Source organism: Emys orbicularis, chromosome 3 (assembly GCF_028017835.1).
Source record: "Emys orbicularis isolate rEmyOrb1 chromosome 3, rEmyOrb1.hap1, whole genome shotgun sequence".
Taxonomy (NCBI): Eukaryota; Metazoa; Chordata; order Testudines; family Emydidae; genus Emys; species Emys orbicularis.
The window spans coordinates 2,480,000-2,493,979 of record NC_088685.1 but is presented as its reverse complement, the minus strand read 5'-3'; the positions used below and the strand labels follow the sequence as shown (position 1 = coordinate 2,493,979).

The 13,980-nt window shown below is 45.0% G+C and overlaps 1 protein-coding gene across 1 annotated transcript in view; it reads left to right on the top strand.

Moving 5' to 3' along the window:
* Nucleotides 1–13,980, top strand: part of DTNB (dystrobrevin beta) — a 346,393-nt gene that overhangs the window by 278,519 nt on the left and 53,894 nt on the right. The window contains exon 13 of the mRNA XM_065400623.1: nucleotides 13,302–13,387. Coding sequence (XP_065256695.1) covers nucleotides 13,302–13,387 — 86 coding nt within the window. The remainder of the gene's footprint in view (nucleotides 1–13,301; nucleotides 13,388–13,980) is intronic.

The following is a 13,980-nucleotide window of genomic DNA, read 5'->3' as shown; positions in this document are numbered from 1 at the left end:
CAATATAATCACACCAGTTTCAATTGTTTTGGTAATTTATTTAAACTACAGTTCAGAAGAAAGTCACAATAACTATTCAGCATTTCCTAAACACATGAAAGTTAACTTACAAACACTTGGTAACTAATACCCTGCATTCCAGTTATAATCCTGGATTTTCATTTGAATTACATTGCAGAACACCAAACAGCAAAAAAAAAAAAAAAAAAAAAAATGTAGAATGTCATTTTAAATTGCTCAGAATTTCACACATGAAAGTCATACAGTTTTGCTAATCATTGTCCTGGAACTGGCTGGGTACTTTGGGAAGTGCTTGGTTCTGATTGTCCTGACATTTTATTGACCGCTTTGTAAATGTTTTATTTGCCCTTGAAGTCTTTTTTTTTTTAAATGGGTAAGTAAAATAAATCCTGAACTGTAATCTAACCCCATTATGCCACTTTGGCACAGGAAAAAAGTGAGAAAGCGCATAGATCTTCCTAGCTGAGGATTCTGTTACTGTCATTTATAATAAGGCTCCTTTACATCACTCTGGCAATGTAGGGGCCTTAAAACTTTCACGGGTTTTATGCTCTTGGGGGAATTGACTGAGAATGGGAACAGTTAACTAACAATAGGAATATTAACAATGTTACTACCTAGGCAGGCTGCTATATTTCTTCCTCAGAGAATGAGATCAATTAACCATCAACAGCAACTTTAACAACATTACTACACAGTCAGGCTACTACATTTGTGCCTCTAGCCTGCCTCATGCATAATAAAAAGCCCTACCCAGCCACGCTAGGGAGCTGCAGTCACTCTAACTTGTTGGCACCCACATACGCCAAGCCCCACCCTCCTGATGGCGATCAACCACACAGGCACACACACTCAGCCCCCTCTCCCCTGTCTCCGAGGCTGCTCCAGGCATGTTGGAACAGATACGCTGCCGGGGAAGAGACACGGCCCCCAGCAGATTTTTTTTTTTTTTGCGTTTTTCTGCGTGGGGGGCACAGAAAAATGTGAATTCTGCACCCCTGCAGGGGCATAGAATTCTGTCGGGAGTACAGTTAAGGGTCTCTGGCAGACCCATGCATCCCTTCCCCCCACTTCAAAAAAGGCTGAGCGAAAATATTATGAGTTCCTTTACACCCATTCCTCCCTCCCCCGGAGTCCCTAGTAGCATCTGCTGCCACTGAGAGAGAGGCAGGGACATCAGATTGCAACCCCAAAATAAAAAGACTCAGAAAAATTAGACTTGTTTGGTAGGAAAGTTTATTCTACTAGGGGGTTGCAACTCAGGATTGCAAACCAGTAGGCACTGTTGGGCAGGTATGACTTTAACATATGGGACTCCATGCAAAAATTTAAAGACTGCTGCCAGAAGATGAGAGGCGAGGGCCTTGTTACAAGCTGCTCTGGACACGGCTGACTCAGCTGCCAGTTCCATGGCTTCAGCAATGGCCATGCATAGGAGTTCCTGGTGGCAGTCCTCTGGGCTCGTATAGGGGGTCCAACAGGCTATACAGGACCTGCCTTTTGAAGGAGCTTCACTCTTTTTGGAGCAGACGGATGCAAAGCTTCATGGTCTAAAGGACTCAAGGGCAACCCTACACTGCAGCCCCTTCCAGGAATCACTACATGCCTCCACAAACCCTCTGGTACTCTGCCCTGGCTACCCATCAGAACCTACAGAGAAAAAGGAATAGGGATTATAGGATTATATCACCTCCCCCTTCTACCTCTGCATCAATGCCTGCCCCACCTAGACATCCAGGGGGTTCTAAGCAGGCGTTTTGATGGGCTGCTCAAGGAAGCGGTACCAGTCCCCATAATGCTAGACTGTGTTTTTCCTTTGTTTGCAGAATTTCAGAAGGAAGGGTTTCTACTTCCGTGATTTCCTAATCCCAAAAACCAAGGGAGGTCTCAGGCCTATTTTAGCCCTGCATCAAGTGAACAACTATCTCAAAAAGATAAAGGTCTGCATGGTCACCCTGGCATCCATTATTCCCACTCTGGATTCTGGAGATTGGTATGCCGCCCTTGATTTAAATGACGCCTATTGAAGAGATTAGGAGTGCAGGTCTGCCCTTACCTGGACTACTGGCTAGTCAAGAGCCATCCTAGGACTCAGGTTATTCAAGGCCCTAGGCCTACTGATCAATGCAGACAGTCTACCCTTTGGCCAGTACAGAGGATAGAGTTACTGGGGTAGTGTTGGACACTATCCAGGCCAGGGTGTTCCTCCCAGAGTTATGATTCCAATTGATCCAATCCCTGGTGAGACCTCAAATGTCATCCAATCACAACAGCCCAAAAGTGTATGAGGCTCCTACACCATATGGCCTCATGCACATATGAGATACAACATGCGAGATTGCACCTCAGACCCCTCCCAACTTGGCTAGCCTCAGCGTACTTACAAAGCTGTCTTTGTCTGGATACTGTACACACAATACTTTCCTCGATTTTAATTTCCCTGAATTGGTGATTGGATCCTCTCAACATGCATATGGACAGTCTATTCATCTGCCCTCAACCATCAATGTCTCTGGTCGTGGACGTGTCGTGGTAGGGTGGGGAGTCCACCTGAGGTCTCTCAGGACTCAGGGTCTTTGGTCTCTGAGGGAGCGCTCCATACCAACGTCAGAGAGCTCAGGGCAGTTCACCTTGCCTGTCAGGCTTACCTGCCTCATTTCAGAGGGAGAAACCTGTTTGTTCTTACAGACAACACCGCAGCCCTGTTTTACTTCACAGGCAGGAGGAGCTCACTCATCCCTCCTTTGTCAGGAAGCAGTTCACCTATGGGAATTTTATGATGCCCATTCAATCAATCTCAAGGCTTCTTATCTTCCGGGGGTGGAGAATGAGCTAGTCGATCACCTTAGTAGGTCTTTCCCAGTCATGAGTGGTCTCTTCACCCAGATGTAGCCAAAGGCATTTTCCGGCAGTGGGGAACTCCCCCAATAGATCTATTTGTGAATAAGTACAACAAAAAATGTTACCAATTATGCTCCCTTCGGGGTTATATCACAGACGCCTTCCTGCTACCATAGATGGGAATGCTTTATTATGCTTTCCCCCCAATCCCACTCCTGCACAGAGTGGTACTAAAAACCAAGCAGCACCATGCCTGGGTTATATGAATAGCCCCAACATGACCCCGCCAACACTGGTTCTGCACTCGAATGGACCTCTCAATGGCGACTCGTCTCACTCCTGTTGCACCTGGATTTGATCACTCAGGGCCACTGTTGGCTCCTCCACCCAAACCTGTGTTCCCTTCATTTAATGGCCTGGAAGTTCCTCCGCTAAATCCCAGAGAACAGGCTTGCTTGGAGCAAGTTCACCAGGTGTTACTAAGTAGCAGAAAGCCTTCCACCAGAGCCACCTACCTATCAAAATGGAAGTGGTTCTTGGTCTGGGCTTGCTAAACTGGAGTCTCGCTGACACACTCATCCATCCAACAAATACAAATGATTTTTTCATGGAGTCTTTTAAAACCAGACTTCTTTCTTTAAACTAGATAAATTAGTGCCTTAGCATGGGTGAGGTAGCAGGTGGGGGGTTTATAGGCCTCCATGCAGAAGTGTATTTTTTCTCAAAGGTGGGTTGAGACATGTGGAGCAGCATGGAAGAAGACCCAGAGACAAGAGACTCTGCAAAAGCTCTTTAATACTTTTTTCTTCACAGCAAAAACTTTTATAAAAGAGACAACAGCTCTGTCCTAGAGGTGAGATAGCTGTGGGCATTGTTCTTCAGTTGATAGGATCATGTAAATAATCCTTTAACAAACAAACAAAAAAAGCAAGGTAATTGTCTGCATCAGTGAAATTATATGTCCGCAAATCCCTGTGTCAGATTATCAGTACTTTAAATGGAATAAAATAAAAGGTGCATATAAAATCAAGCAGGTTGCAACCAGCCTCACTTTCACTAGAGAAGTGCTGCTTGCCTGGGACTACAGGTCCCACTGTGCACTTCTTGAGACATTGAAATGAAAACAGAGTCAGACATGCTGGGGATTGTATTTTCTGCCAGCCACAACTCTGTAGCAAAGGTGAAGGCAGCGACAGGCAGAATTTATGTTTAAAGTTGGGCACCTAAAGCTAGAAGTAGTTTTTGTAAATTTGACCCCTAGCCTGTGGGAAGCACTAAGATCATACCTGATCTAAGTAATAGACAAGTTGATAATATAAATACAGACAAACTCATGCCTTTGGTCTTACTGCTAGCAAAGTGATGTATAATCATGTAATGAAGACAGAAATACTACTAGCAAAAAAACTCATGGATTGCCAAATTCAAGGCTGTCTAAATTAGGCTTTTCTCTCTGAATTCACACATTGCTAACACCAGGGCAGGTCCAGGCCATGCACTGGTTAAAACTCCAGGAGCTGCCGACTCCTACTCTACTCTGTTATTGGCTGAGCTTGTGAAGCGCGTATGCTCAAATTGATGGCATTTCTCTGTTTGGGTATAATATGATCACTTGAACACCTCATCTGCTAGATTCCAAAATTTCAGAGAATGTTCCAGGCATCAGTAGGCAGAACCATAATGATTTTCACATCTGGTTAGCAGAACCACAGCTTCAACCCCCACCATAATCCTCTAAGGATCAAAGAGCTGATCATGGCAGAAATTAACATCGTTCCAGCATCACAAGAGCCCTCGTTTTAGTTCAGCCTGTATCAGTTGATCTTAAAATGTTGACACTCTGAAAGAGAAAGCAAAGAAAGAAAGAAGAATAAGAGTGGGAGGAGGGGCACACACAGAGCCCCTTCCATGGGGGGAAGGGCTGGCCCACAGAACTTCTGCTGGGAGTGGGAGAATGGGGGACTCTTGTAAGTGGGGAATGAGGGATATACACAGCCTCTGGCCTGTGTGAAAAATGGGGGACCTGAGAATGGAGGGTACACCGAGCCTGTGGCATGGCAGATAAGGAGAGAATGGGGGGCACCCAGAATCTCTTGTGAGGGGACAATGGATTGTGGGTCTGGAACCTAACTCACCCCCTTACTAAACCAGCCTTGAGCAGCCTGGGATGAAACTCAGGGATTTCATTACTGAAATTAAGAAAAAGAATGCTCTGCTGCTAACCCCCACCTCAGGAATGTCCCTAACAAGAGTTATAACCAGCAAAATTATAAAATCAGAACACCCAAGCATTAAAAATTTAAAAAAAAAATACACAAAACCCCAACAAATAATAATAATAAATAAAATAACCTCTAACCAGCAAATATATGCTAACCATCTGCACAAACAAAAATAAATTACAATTTAAATGTAAATAAAAAACAAAAGCCAATGCATAATTAATTAAAATGTGTTACTTAAAGATAATAGATTTAATAAATTTTAAAAAATAATAATTTTACCTATATGATATAAATAAAAAACAAAGCTCTTTAAAAATCAACTTCAAACTACAATACAACAAGCTACAAACTATCATACCCTGCACAACCAGAATGTATGAAAGCGCCAACCCCCCCAAACACATAAATCCTAACTAGCCATCAAATAAAATTTGTATATTAAAAATGGTAAGCATAATAGATTTGCTTAGCATATGTATTCTCTATATATTGCTAATAAATAAAGGTTTAAAACAGCTGTATAAAGCTCTTTCACTAAAAAAAGGGCCTGCAAACCCGTAAAGCCCTAAGCCCCGCGAGTAAGGGTAGGTGCCTTATGCCCCCAGCCCTAAAAAAAAATTAATTGGGTCACACCTTAAGATCTTGGTAGGGTATAAACTGGGTGCCCCAAATTGTGCGGGTAACAGGAGGACCCTGGTTTGGGGGGAAGGCAGAATGGGGGGCACACAGAGACCCTAGCATGGGGGGAGCGGGGAGACACAGAGTACCTGGCATGAGGATGCGGGTGGCCAGGTTGCAGCAAGTCCTGGAGAGAGGGGAATGGGAGGGTGTCATAGAAGGTGTCTGTGGGGGAGAATGGAGGTGGGGATGTAAGGACCCCGCGTGTGTGCAAGGTCAGCATACAAAAGTAACAAAATGTGTGATTCCGTAGTTTGAGTGAGTGGCTCAGGGTCTCACAAGAAGTCTGTGCTAGCACTGGGAGTTGAACCCAGATTTCCAGAGTCAGACTCTATGCTCATGTAAGTCAATTTATACTACCAGAAAATTTGGCTCCCTGAGTCCCAGTCTCATGCCTTAACTGCAAGATTATCCTTCCTCCCTTACACCAGAAGTCTCATAGTTGCTGTATCTAGTTAAACTGAAGCAGTGGCGGCAGCTGTGGGACATTTTACGAAAACATCCATGTGTGAACAAGGTCAAAGAGATTGAGTCAGTTGAACTAGCCTGTGGGAAGCACTAAGGCCATCCCTGTCTTTGAAGGGACAACGAGAAGATGTTTAATTTGTTGTTTGGAAGAGAAGGTTCGAGGTCTGGAGAAACAAGTATCGACCCTGCGTTGCATACGAGAAAATGAAGATTTCCTGGACAGACGTCAGGATATGCTTCTACAGGCACAACGTTCTGAAGAATCGGAGCAGGTTGCGCAGAGGGGACTGAGGGACGGTGAAGAAAATTGGCAGCATGTGACCTCCAGAAGAAGAAAGAGGAGCGTCCATGTACCAGCAATGGAGATACAGGTGAGCAACCGTTTTCATGTTCTCTCCACAGGTATTAATGCGGAGAGTGGAGTAGATGATACATCTGAGGGAAGGGAGCAGAAGGAGACTCCACCGATTGGAAGGCATGAGATGCGCTCTCCTAGGGATGGGGGTTCCACAACCATCGCTCCCAAGAGAAGGAGGAGGGTGGTGGTGGTCGGGGACTCCCTCCTCAGGGGGACTGAGTCATCTATCTGCCGCCCCGACCGAGAAAACCGAGAGGTCTGCTGCTTGCCAGGAGCTAGGATTCATGATGTGACGGAGAAACTGCCGAGACTCATCAAGCCCTCGGATCGCTACCCCTTCCTGCTTCTCCATGTGGGCACCAATGATACTGCCAAGAATGACCTTGAGCGGATCACTGCAGACTACGTGGCTCTGGGAAGAAGGATAAAGGAGTTTGAGGCGCAAGTGGTGGTCTCGTCCATCCTCCCTGTGTAGGGAAAAGGCCTGGGTACAGACTGCCGAATTGTGGAAGTCAACGAATGGCTACGCAGGTGGTGTCGGAGAGAAGGCTTTGGATTCTTCGACCATGGGATGGTGTTCCAAGAAGGAGGAGTGCTAGGCAGAGACGGGCTCCACCTAACGAAGAGAGGGAAGAGCATCTTCGCAAGCAGGCTGGCTAACCTAGTGAGGAGGGCTTTAAACTAGGTTCACCGGGGGAAGGAGACCAAAGCCCTGAGGTAAGTGGGGAAATGGGATACCGGGAGGAAGCACAAGCAGGAGAGTGCAAGAGGGGAGGACTCCTGTTTCAGACTGAGAAAGCGGGACAATCAGCGAGTTATCTTAAGCGCCTATACACAAATGCAAGAAGCCTGGGAAACAAGCAGGGAGAACTGGAAGTCCTGGCACAGCCAAGGAACTATGATGTCATTAGAATAACAGAGACTTGGTGGGATAACTCACATGACTGGAGTACTGTCATGGATGGATATAAACTGTTCAGGAAGGACAGGCAGGGCAGAAAAGGTGGGGGAGTTGCATTGTATGTAAGAGAGGAGTATGACTGCTCGGAGCTCTGGTATGAAACTGCAGAAAAACCTGAGAGTCTCTGGATTAAGTTTAGAAGTGTGAGCAACAAGGGTGATGTTGTGGTGGGAGTCTGCTATAGACCACCAGACCAGGGGGATGAGGTGGACGAGGCTTTATTCCGGCAACTAGCAGAAGTTACTAGATCGCAGGCCCTGGTTCTCATGGGAGACTTTAATCGCCCTGATATCTGCTGGGAGAGCAATACAGCGGTGCACAGACAATCCAGGAAGTTTTTGGAAAGTGTAGGGGACAATTTCCTGGTGCAAGTGCTGGAGGAACCAACTAGGGGCAGAGCTCTTCTAGACCTGCTGCTCACAAACCGGGAAGAATTAGTAGGAGAAGCAAAAGTGGATGGGAACCTGGGAGGCAGTGACCATGAGATGGTCGAGTTCAGGATCCTGACACAAGGAAGAAAGGAGAGCAGCAGAATACGGACCCTGGACTTCAGAAAAGCAGACTTAGACTCCCTCAGGGAACTGACAGGCAGGATCCCTTGGGAGAATAACATGAGGGGGAAAGGAGTCCAGGAGAGCTGGCTGTATTTTAAAGAATCCTTATTGAGGTTGCAGGAAAAAACCATCCCAATGTGTAGAAAGAACAGTAAATATGGCAGGCGACCAGCTTGGCTTAACAGTGAAATCCTTGCTGACCTTAAACGCAAAAAAGAAGCTTACAAGAAGTGGAAGATTGGACAAATGACCAGGGAGGAGTATAAAAATATTGCTCAGGCATGCAGGAGTGAAATCAGGAAGGCCAAATCATACTTGGATTTGCAGCTAGCAAGAGATGTTAAGAGTAACAAGAAGGGTTTCTTCAGGTATGTTAGCAACAAGAAGAAAGTCAAGGGAAGTGTGGGCCCCATACTGAATGAGGGAGGCAACCTAGTAACAGAGGATGTGGAAAAAGCTAATGTACTCAATGATTTTTTTGCCTCTGTCTTCACGAACAAGGTCAACTCCCAGACTGCTGCACTGGGCAGCACAGTATGGGGAGAAGGTGACCAGCCCTCTGTGGAGAAAGAAGTGGTTTGGGACTATTTAGAAAAACTGGACGAGCACAAGTCTATGGGGCCGGATGCGCTGCATCCGAGGGTGCTAAAGGAGTTGGCGGATGTGATTGTAGAGCCATTGGCCATTATCTTTGAAAACTCATGGCGATTGGGGGAGGTCCCGGATGTCTGGAAAAAGGCTAATGTAGTGGCCATCTTTAAAAAAGGGAAGGAGGAGGATCCGGGGAACTACAGGCCAGTCAGCCTCACCTCAGTCCCTGGAAAAATCATGGAGCAGATCCTCAAGGAATCAATTCTGAAGCACTTAGAGGAGAGGAAAGTGATCAGGAACAGTCAGCATGGATTCACCAAGGGCAAGTCATGCCTGACTAACCTAATTGCCTTCTATGAGGAGATAACTGACTCTGTGGATGAGAGGAAAACAGTGGATGTGTTATTCCTTGACTTTAGCAAAGCTTTTGATACGGTCTCCCACAGTATTCTTGCTGCCAAGTTAAAGAAGTATGGGCTGGATGAATGGACTATAAGGTGGATAGAAAGCTGGCTAGATCGTCGGGCTCAACGGGTAGTGATCAACGGCTCCATGTCTAGTTGGTAGCCGGTTTCAAGTGGAGTGCCCCAAGGGTCGGTCCTGGGGCCGGTTTTGTTCAATATCTTCATTAATGATCTGGAGGATGGCGTGGACTGCACTCTCAGCAAATTTGCAGATGACACTAAACTGGGAGGAGTGGTAGATACGCTGGAGGGTAGGGATAGGATACAGAGGGACCTAGACAAATTAGAGGATTGGGCCAAAAGAAGCCTAATGAGGTTCAACAAGGACAGGTGCAGAGTCCTGCACTTAGGATGGAAGAATCCCATGCACTGCTACAGACTAGGGACCGAGCGGCTAGGCAGCAGTTCTGCAGAAAAGGACCTAGGGGTTACAGTGGACGAGAAGCTGGATATGAGTCAACAGTGTGTCCTTGTTGCCAAGAAGGCTAACGGCATTTTGGGCTGTATAAGTAGGGGCATTGCCAGCAGATTGAGGGACGTGATCATTCCCCTCTATTCGGCATTGGTGAGGCCTCATCTGGAGTACTGTGTCCAGTTTTGGGCCCCACACTACAAGAAGGATGTGGAAAAATTGGAAAGAGTCCAGCGGAGGGCAACAAAAATGATTAGGGGTCTGGAGCACATGACTTATGAGGAGAGGCTGAGGGAACTGGGATTGTTTAGTCTGCAGAAGAGAAGAATGAGGGGGGATTTGATAGCTGCTTTCAACTACCTGAAAGGGGGTCCAAAGAGGATGGATCTAGACTGTTCTCAGTGGTACCTGATGACAGAACAAGGAGTAATGGTCTCAAGTTGCAGTGAGGGAGGTTTAGGTTGGATATTAGGAAAAACTTTTTTACTAGGAGGGTGGTGAAGCACTGGAATTGGTTACCTAGGGAGGTGGTGGAATCTCCTTCCTTAGAGGTTATTAAGGTCAGGCTTGACAAAGCCCTGGCTGGGATGATTTAGTTGGGAATTGGTCCTGCTTTGAGCAGGGGGTTGGACTAGATGACCTCCTGAGGTCTCTTCCAACCCTGATATTCTATGATCTCTGTATCCAACAGTATCAAACTAGCAAAGACCTGAAAGGCGCAGGCTAGCCAACTCACCATGAAATACACAAAGGAACATTACTGCCATGTACCAGCTGTACAGGACCACTTCTGTCTACGAGCTAGAGAGGCAGGGGGTCTTGTTGTCAGACTGGTTCAGTTCTCTGCTTGGATGTAGTGTGTGAATACACTTAACATTGTGTTCTTTGCTTCGGTTGAGTAATCTGTATAATGGGAAAGACAACACAGCAGCTCTGCACATATAAACTGTCAGGGGAGCAAGGGCATCCCCATTATGTCAGGAAGCAATACACCTGTGGGACTGGTGCATACAACATTGGATCATCTTGGTAGCCCTACATCTTCCAAGTGCCCAGAATGATACAGCAGTTCACTTAAACAGGAAGAGCTCCATCAGTGACTAATGGGAATAGAAAGACTCAGTCTAGGTCAGGTATTCCTAAAATGGGAAGTTCCCTCAGTAGACCTATTTGCTACCAATGTGAACACAAAGTTTCTAGTGTTCTGCTTCCAGGGAGGAGCAAGCCCAGGATCTGTCAGACACACTTCTAATTCAATGGGGAAAGAACCTGTTTTAGACTTTTCCCTCTGTTCTGTTAATCCCAAGAGTTCCAAGAAAGATTTTACAGGGCAAAGTTCAGGTAATATTGATAACTCCAGCTTGGAGGCATCAGTTCAGGTACTCTGACCTGGTGCATGCATCATTCAGTCCACCTGTTCCACTTACAAACCTACAGGGCATCATCTCACACTGGAGTCTGAACCCCTTGCAGATCTTCATGGCTCTTGAAGCAAAGACAGTAGACTTCGGAAGATGTAAGGGGTGCAAAAAAGACATTCTAGTTATGCGTCACTTAGTGGCCAATGGGGACAGCTCTCTCTGATTCTGTGAATGGTGGATTCTCTTGCTTGGAGGGCTGGAGATGCTGGTAGCTTGATGTAAGTGAGAGGCATAGCTTCCTCGATTTACGTTTTAGGCATGAGAAAGCGTGCTGTTTTTGTTTAGTTTGTAACCCTTTTATTCTTGCTTGATCTGACTTAAGTCTATGTTCTTTATTAATAAACTTAGAGTTTTACTATAAACCAGGGGTAGGCAACCTATGGCACGTGTGCCAAAGGCGGCACGTGAGCTGATTTTCAGTGGCACTCACACTGCCCAGGTCCTGGCCACCAGTCCGGAGGGCTCTGCATTTTAATTTAATTTTAAATGAAGCTTCTTAAACATTTTAAAAACCTTATTTACTTTACGTACAACAATAGTTTAGTTATATATTTTAGACTTATACAAAGAGACCTTCTAAAAACGTTACAATGTATTACTGGCACGCGAAACCTTAAATTAGAGTGAATAAATGAAGACTCGGCACACCACTTCTGAAAGGTTGCTGACCCCTGCTATAAACCATCTCAGTGCAATGTACTGAAGTAAAGTGTGGGACCTTGGCTAAACTAACAGACATAGTAGGTGCACTGTCTCTTTGGAGACAGCAAGCTTAATAATTACCGAGAGTACCCAGTGAGAGAGACTGGACACTGCAGAGAGACATTTCTGGGGAACTCCCGTTCCCTGATTGTTAACCTGCAAGGCAAGGTTAAAGCGTGCAGAGTCTCAAGGGGTGTGCTGGTGAGGCAGACAGGTTGATGTGGAATGGAGCTATCTCACAGTTTAAGCCCCAGCAAAGCTCTCTCTTGCTAAGGCAGACAGGTAACACAGTGGCTTACAGTTCTGGCTGCCCTGAGCAGAGCATCACAGCATGTTTGATTGCGCCAAGTTTATCAGTCATTCCAGATCACTCTGAATAAATGATCTGTCTTTATCCCTGTTTATTACTCCACCAATCTGTGCTAGTAAAGTTTTTGTAAATGAGACAATGATTTTATACTTCCACATCATTGATAAAAATATTGGAGAGTTGGCTGTGAACTGATTCCTGCAGAGTCCCAAACTGATGATTACTATTAACACTTATAATTTGAGATCTATAATTTAGCCAGTTTTTAATCCATTGGATGAGGGCTATGTTGATTGCATAGTACAAATATTTTAGTTTTTTTTTGTCCTGAGGAGAAACTCAATGCAGCAGTTCCCCTAAGAGCAGCCGTAGAATTGGGAAGTTAATAGGGTGTCAGCCTTTCTACAGCCTTCCCCCTTCTGCTCAAAACATACTCAGCAGAGTTCAGGTGTCATCCTGTTTCAACCCTTAGCTCTGTGAGCACCAGCGTCTTCTGCAAATTAAGTGCTTGGTCTTAATGCTTAATGTTATGCTTGTGAGTAGACCCATTAATTTCAAGGGGACTACTCCATGTATAAAGTTAAGCACATGTAAGGAATTGGGACCTAAAAGAAATAACATTCTTGGCTGAGAGATTCGTATTAGGTTATACCTGAGTGTCAAAGAATTTCCAGGAAACATGCTGAAAAGCTTCAACAAATTATGTGTAAATAGGAGTGGAACTATCTAGTTCTAGTGTAGTCTAACAAGGAAGAATATTACATAATTAGTTTCCTACGTTCCTGGCACAGTTGTATTATGGTGATCGTGTACTGTATCTTTTCTTCAGGACTTGCCATATGAAAAGGTCAGTATCCTGGTAACAGATTTTCTTCGCAAATGGTATAATTCTCAACTATTTTTATACCCTTTTCCTTCTTCCCTTCCACCTCTTCATAAGCATATTGCTAGCTTCTGTATCTACTTCTCTGCATGACATAGAAATATTGTGTGCTACAGAAACACATGATACAGATTTTCTCGAGCCCCTTGCCAAAGAGATGACAAACTAAGTCATATCCACTTCTCTCCAGCCTGGGCAAGTGTTGATGGGCATAACTGTGCAGTCCTAGTTTGAGGGTGTGCCCCAAGAGTCAATATTAGAACCATTATTTTATTAATTGTCCATTCTTTATAACAAGCAATACTCCATATATTGTACTACATCATTCAGGGAACCTGGATCCAAGCAGCACATTATCTATATAGCATACAGTAAATACTGTGATTAAATATTACATATTCTTATCCTCTAGCCACGCCCACCAACAGACCTGGGTTTCAATTTTGATGTCAATAAACAACAAAGACAGCTGATAGCCGAACTGGAAAACAAAAACAGGTAAATCATGTAGAGCTGTTTAGAGGGGAGTGTGTGGGGACAGAGCATTTACTTGCAGGCTTACTTAATTATTTCTAGCATTTTGTTATTTAAACTGAGTTTCATAGGTTCCCTTGTTGAATGGTGCACCTGTTTCATTAGTGCAATTAGTTTCTGTTGTTAATTACTTCTGACAATCACATTTTTTGTTGAGATGTCTAAGTATGGACATGGGGGGCCGGCCTTAGACCCCCCCAAGTTTGAAAAAACTGGCCCATCTTAGGTCAGAATTTGATGCCAAGTGCTTTGTGATGTTCATTGCCCTAAGATGGGGGTTTCTGATGACTACAGTGCAAGCTAGACACATACCTCAGAGGCTCCCAAGTTCAAACATTTTGGTCAAGTTGACAGTCTCCCTTATGTCCTGTGTTCCTGAGAACCCTTGAGGCCCCAAGAAAACTGTAGGAAAGGGTTTGAAGAGGCATTGCTGGCATATGGAGAAGTGGTGACATTGGTTCATTTCAGATTCATCAGCTTTTTGATAATAGCTCTACTAAGTTGTCCTGTGGCAATGTTTAGGTCTCCACTACATACCACTTCTGGATTTGAGCCCA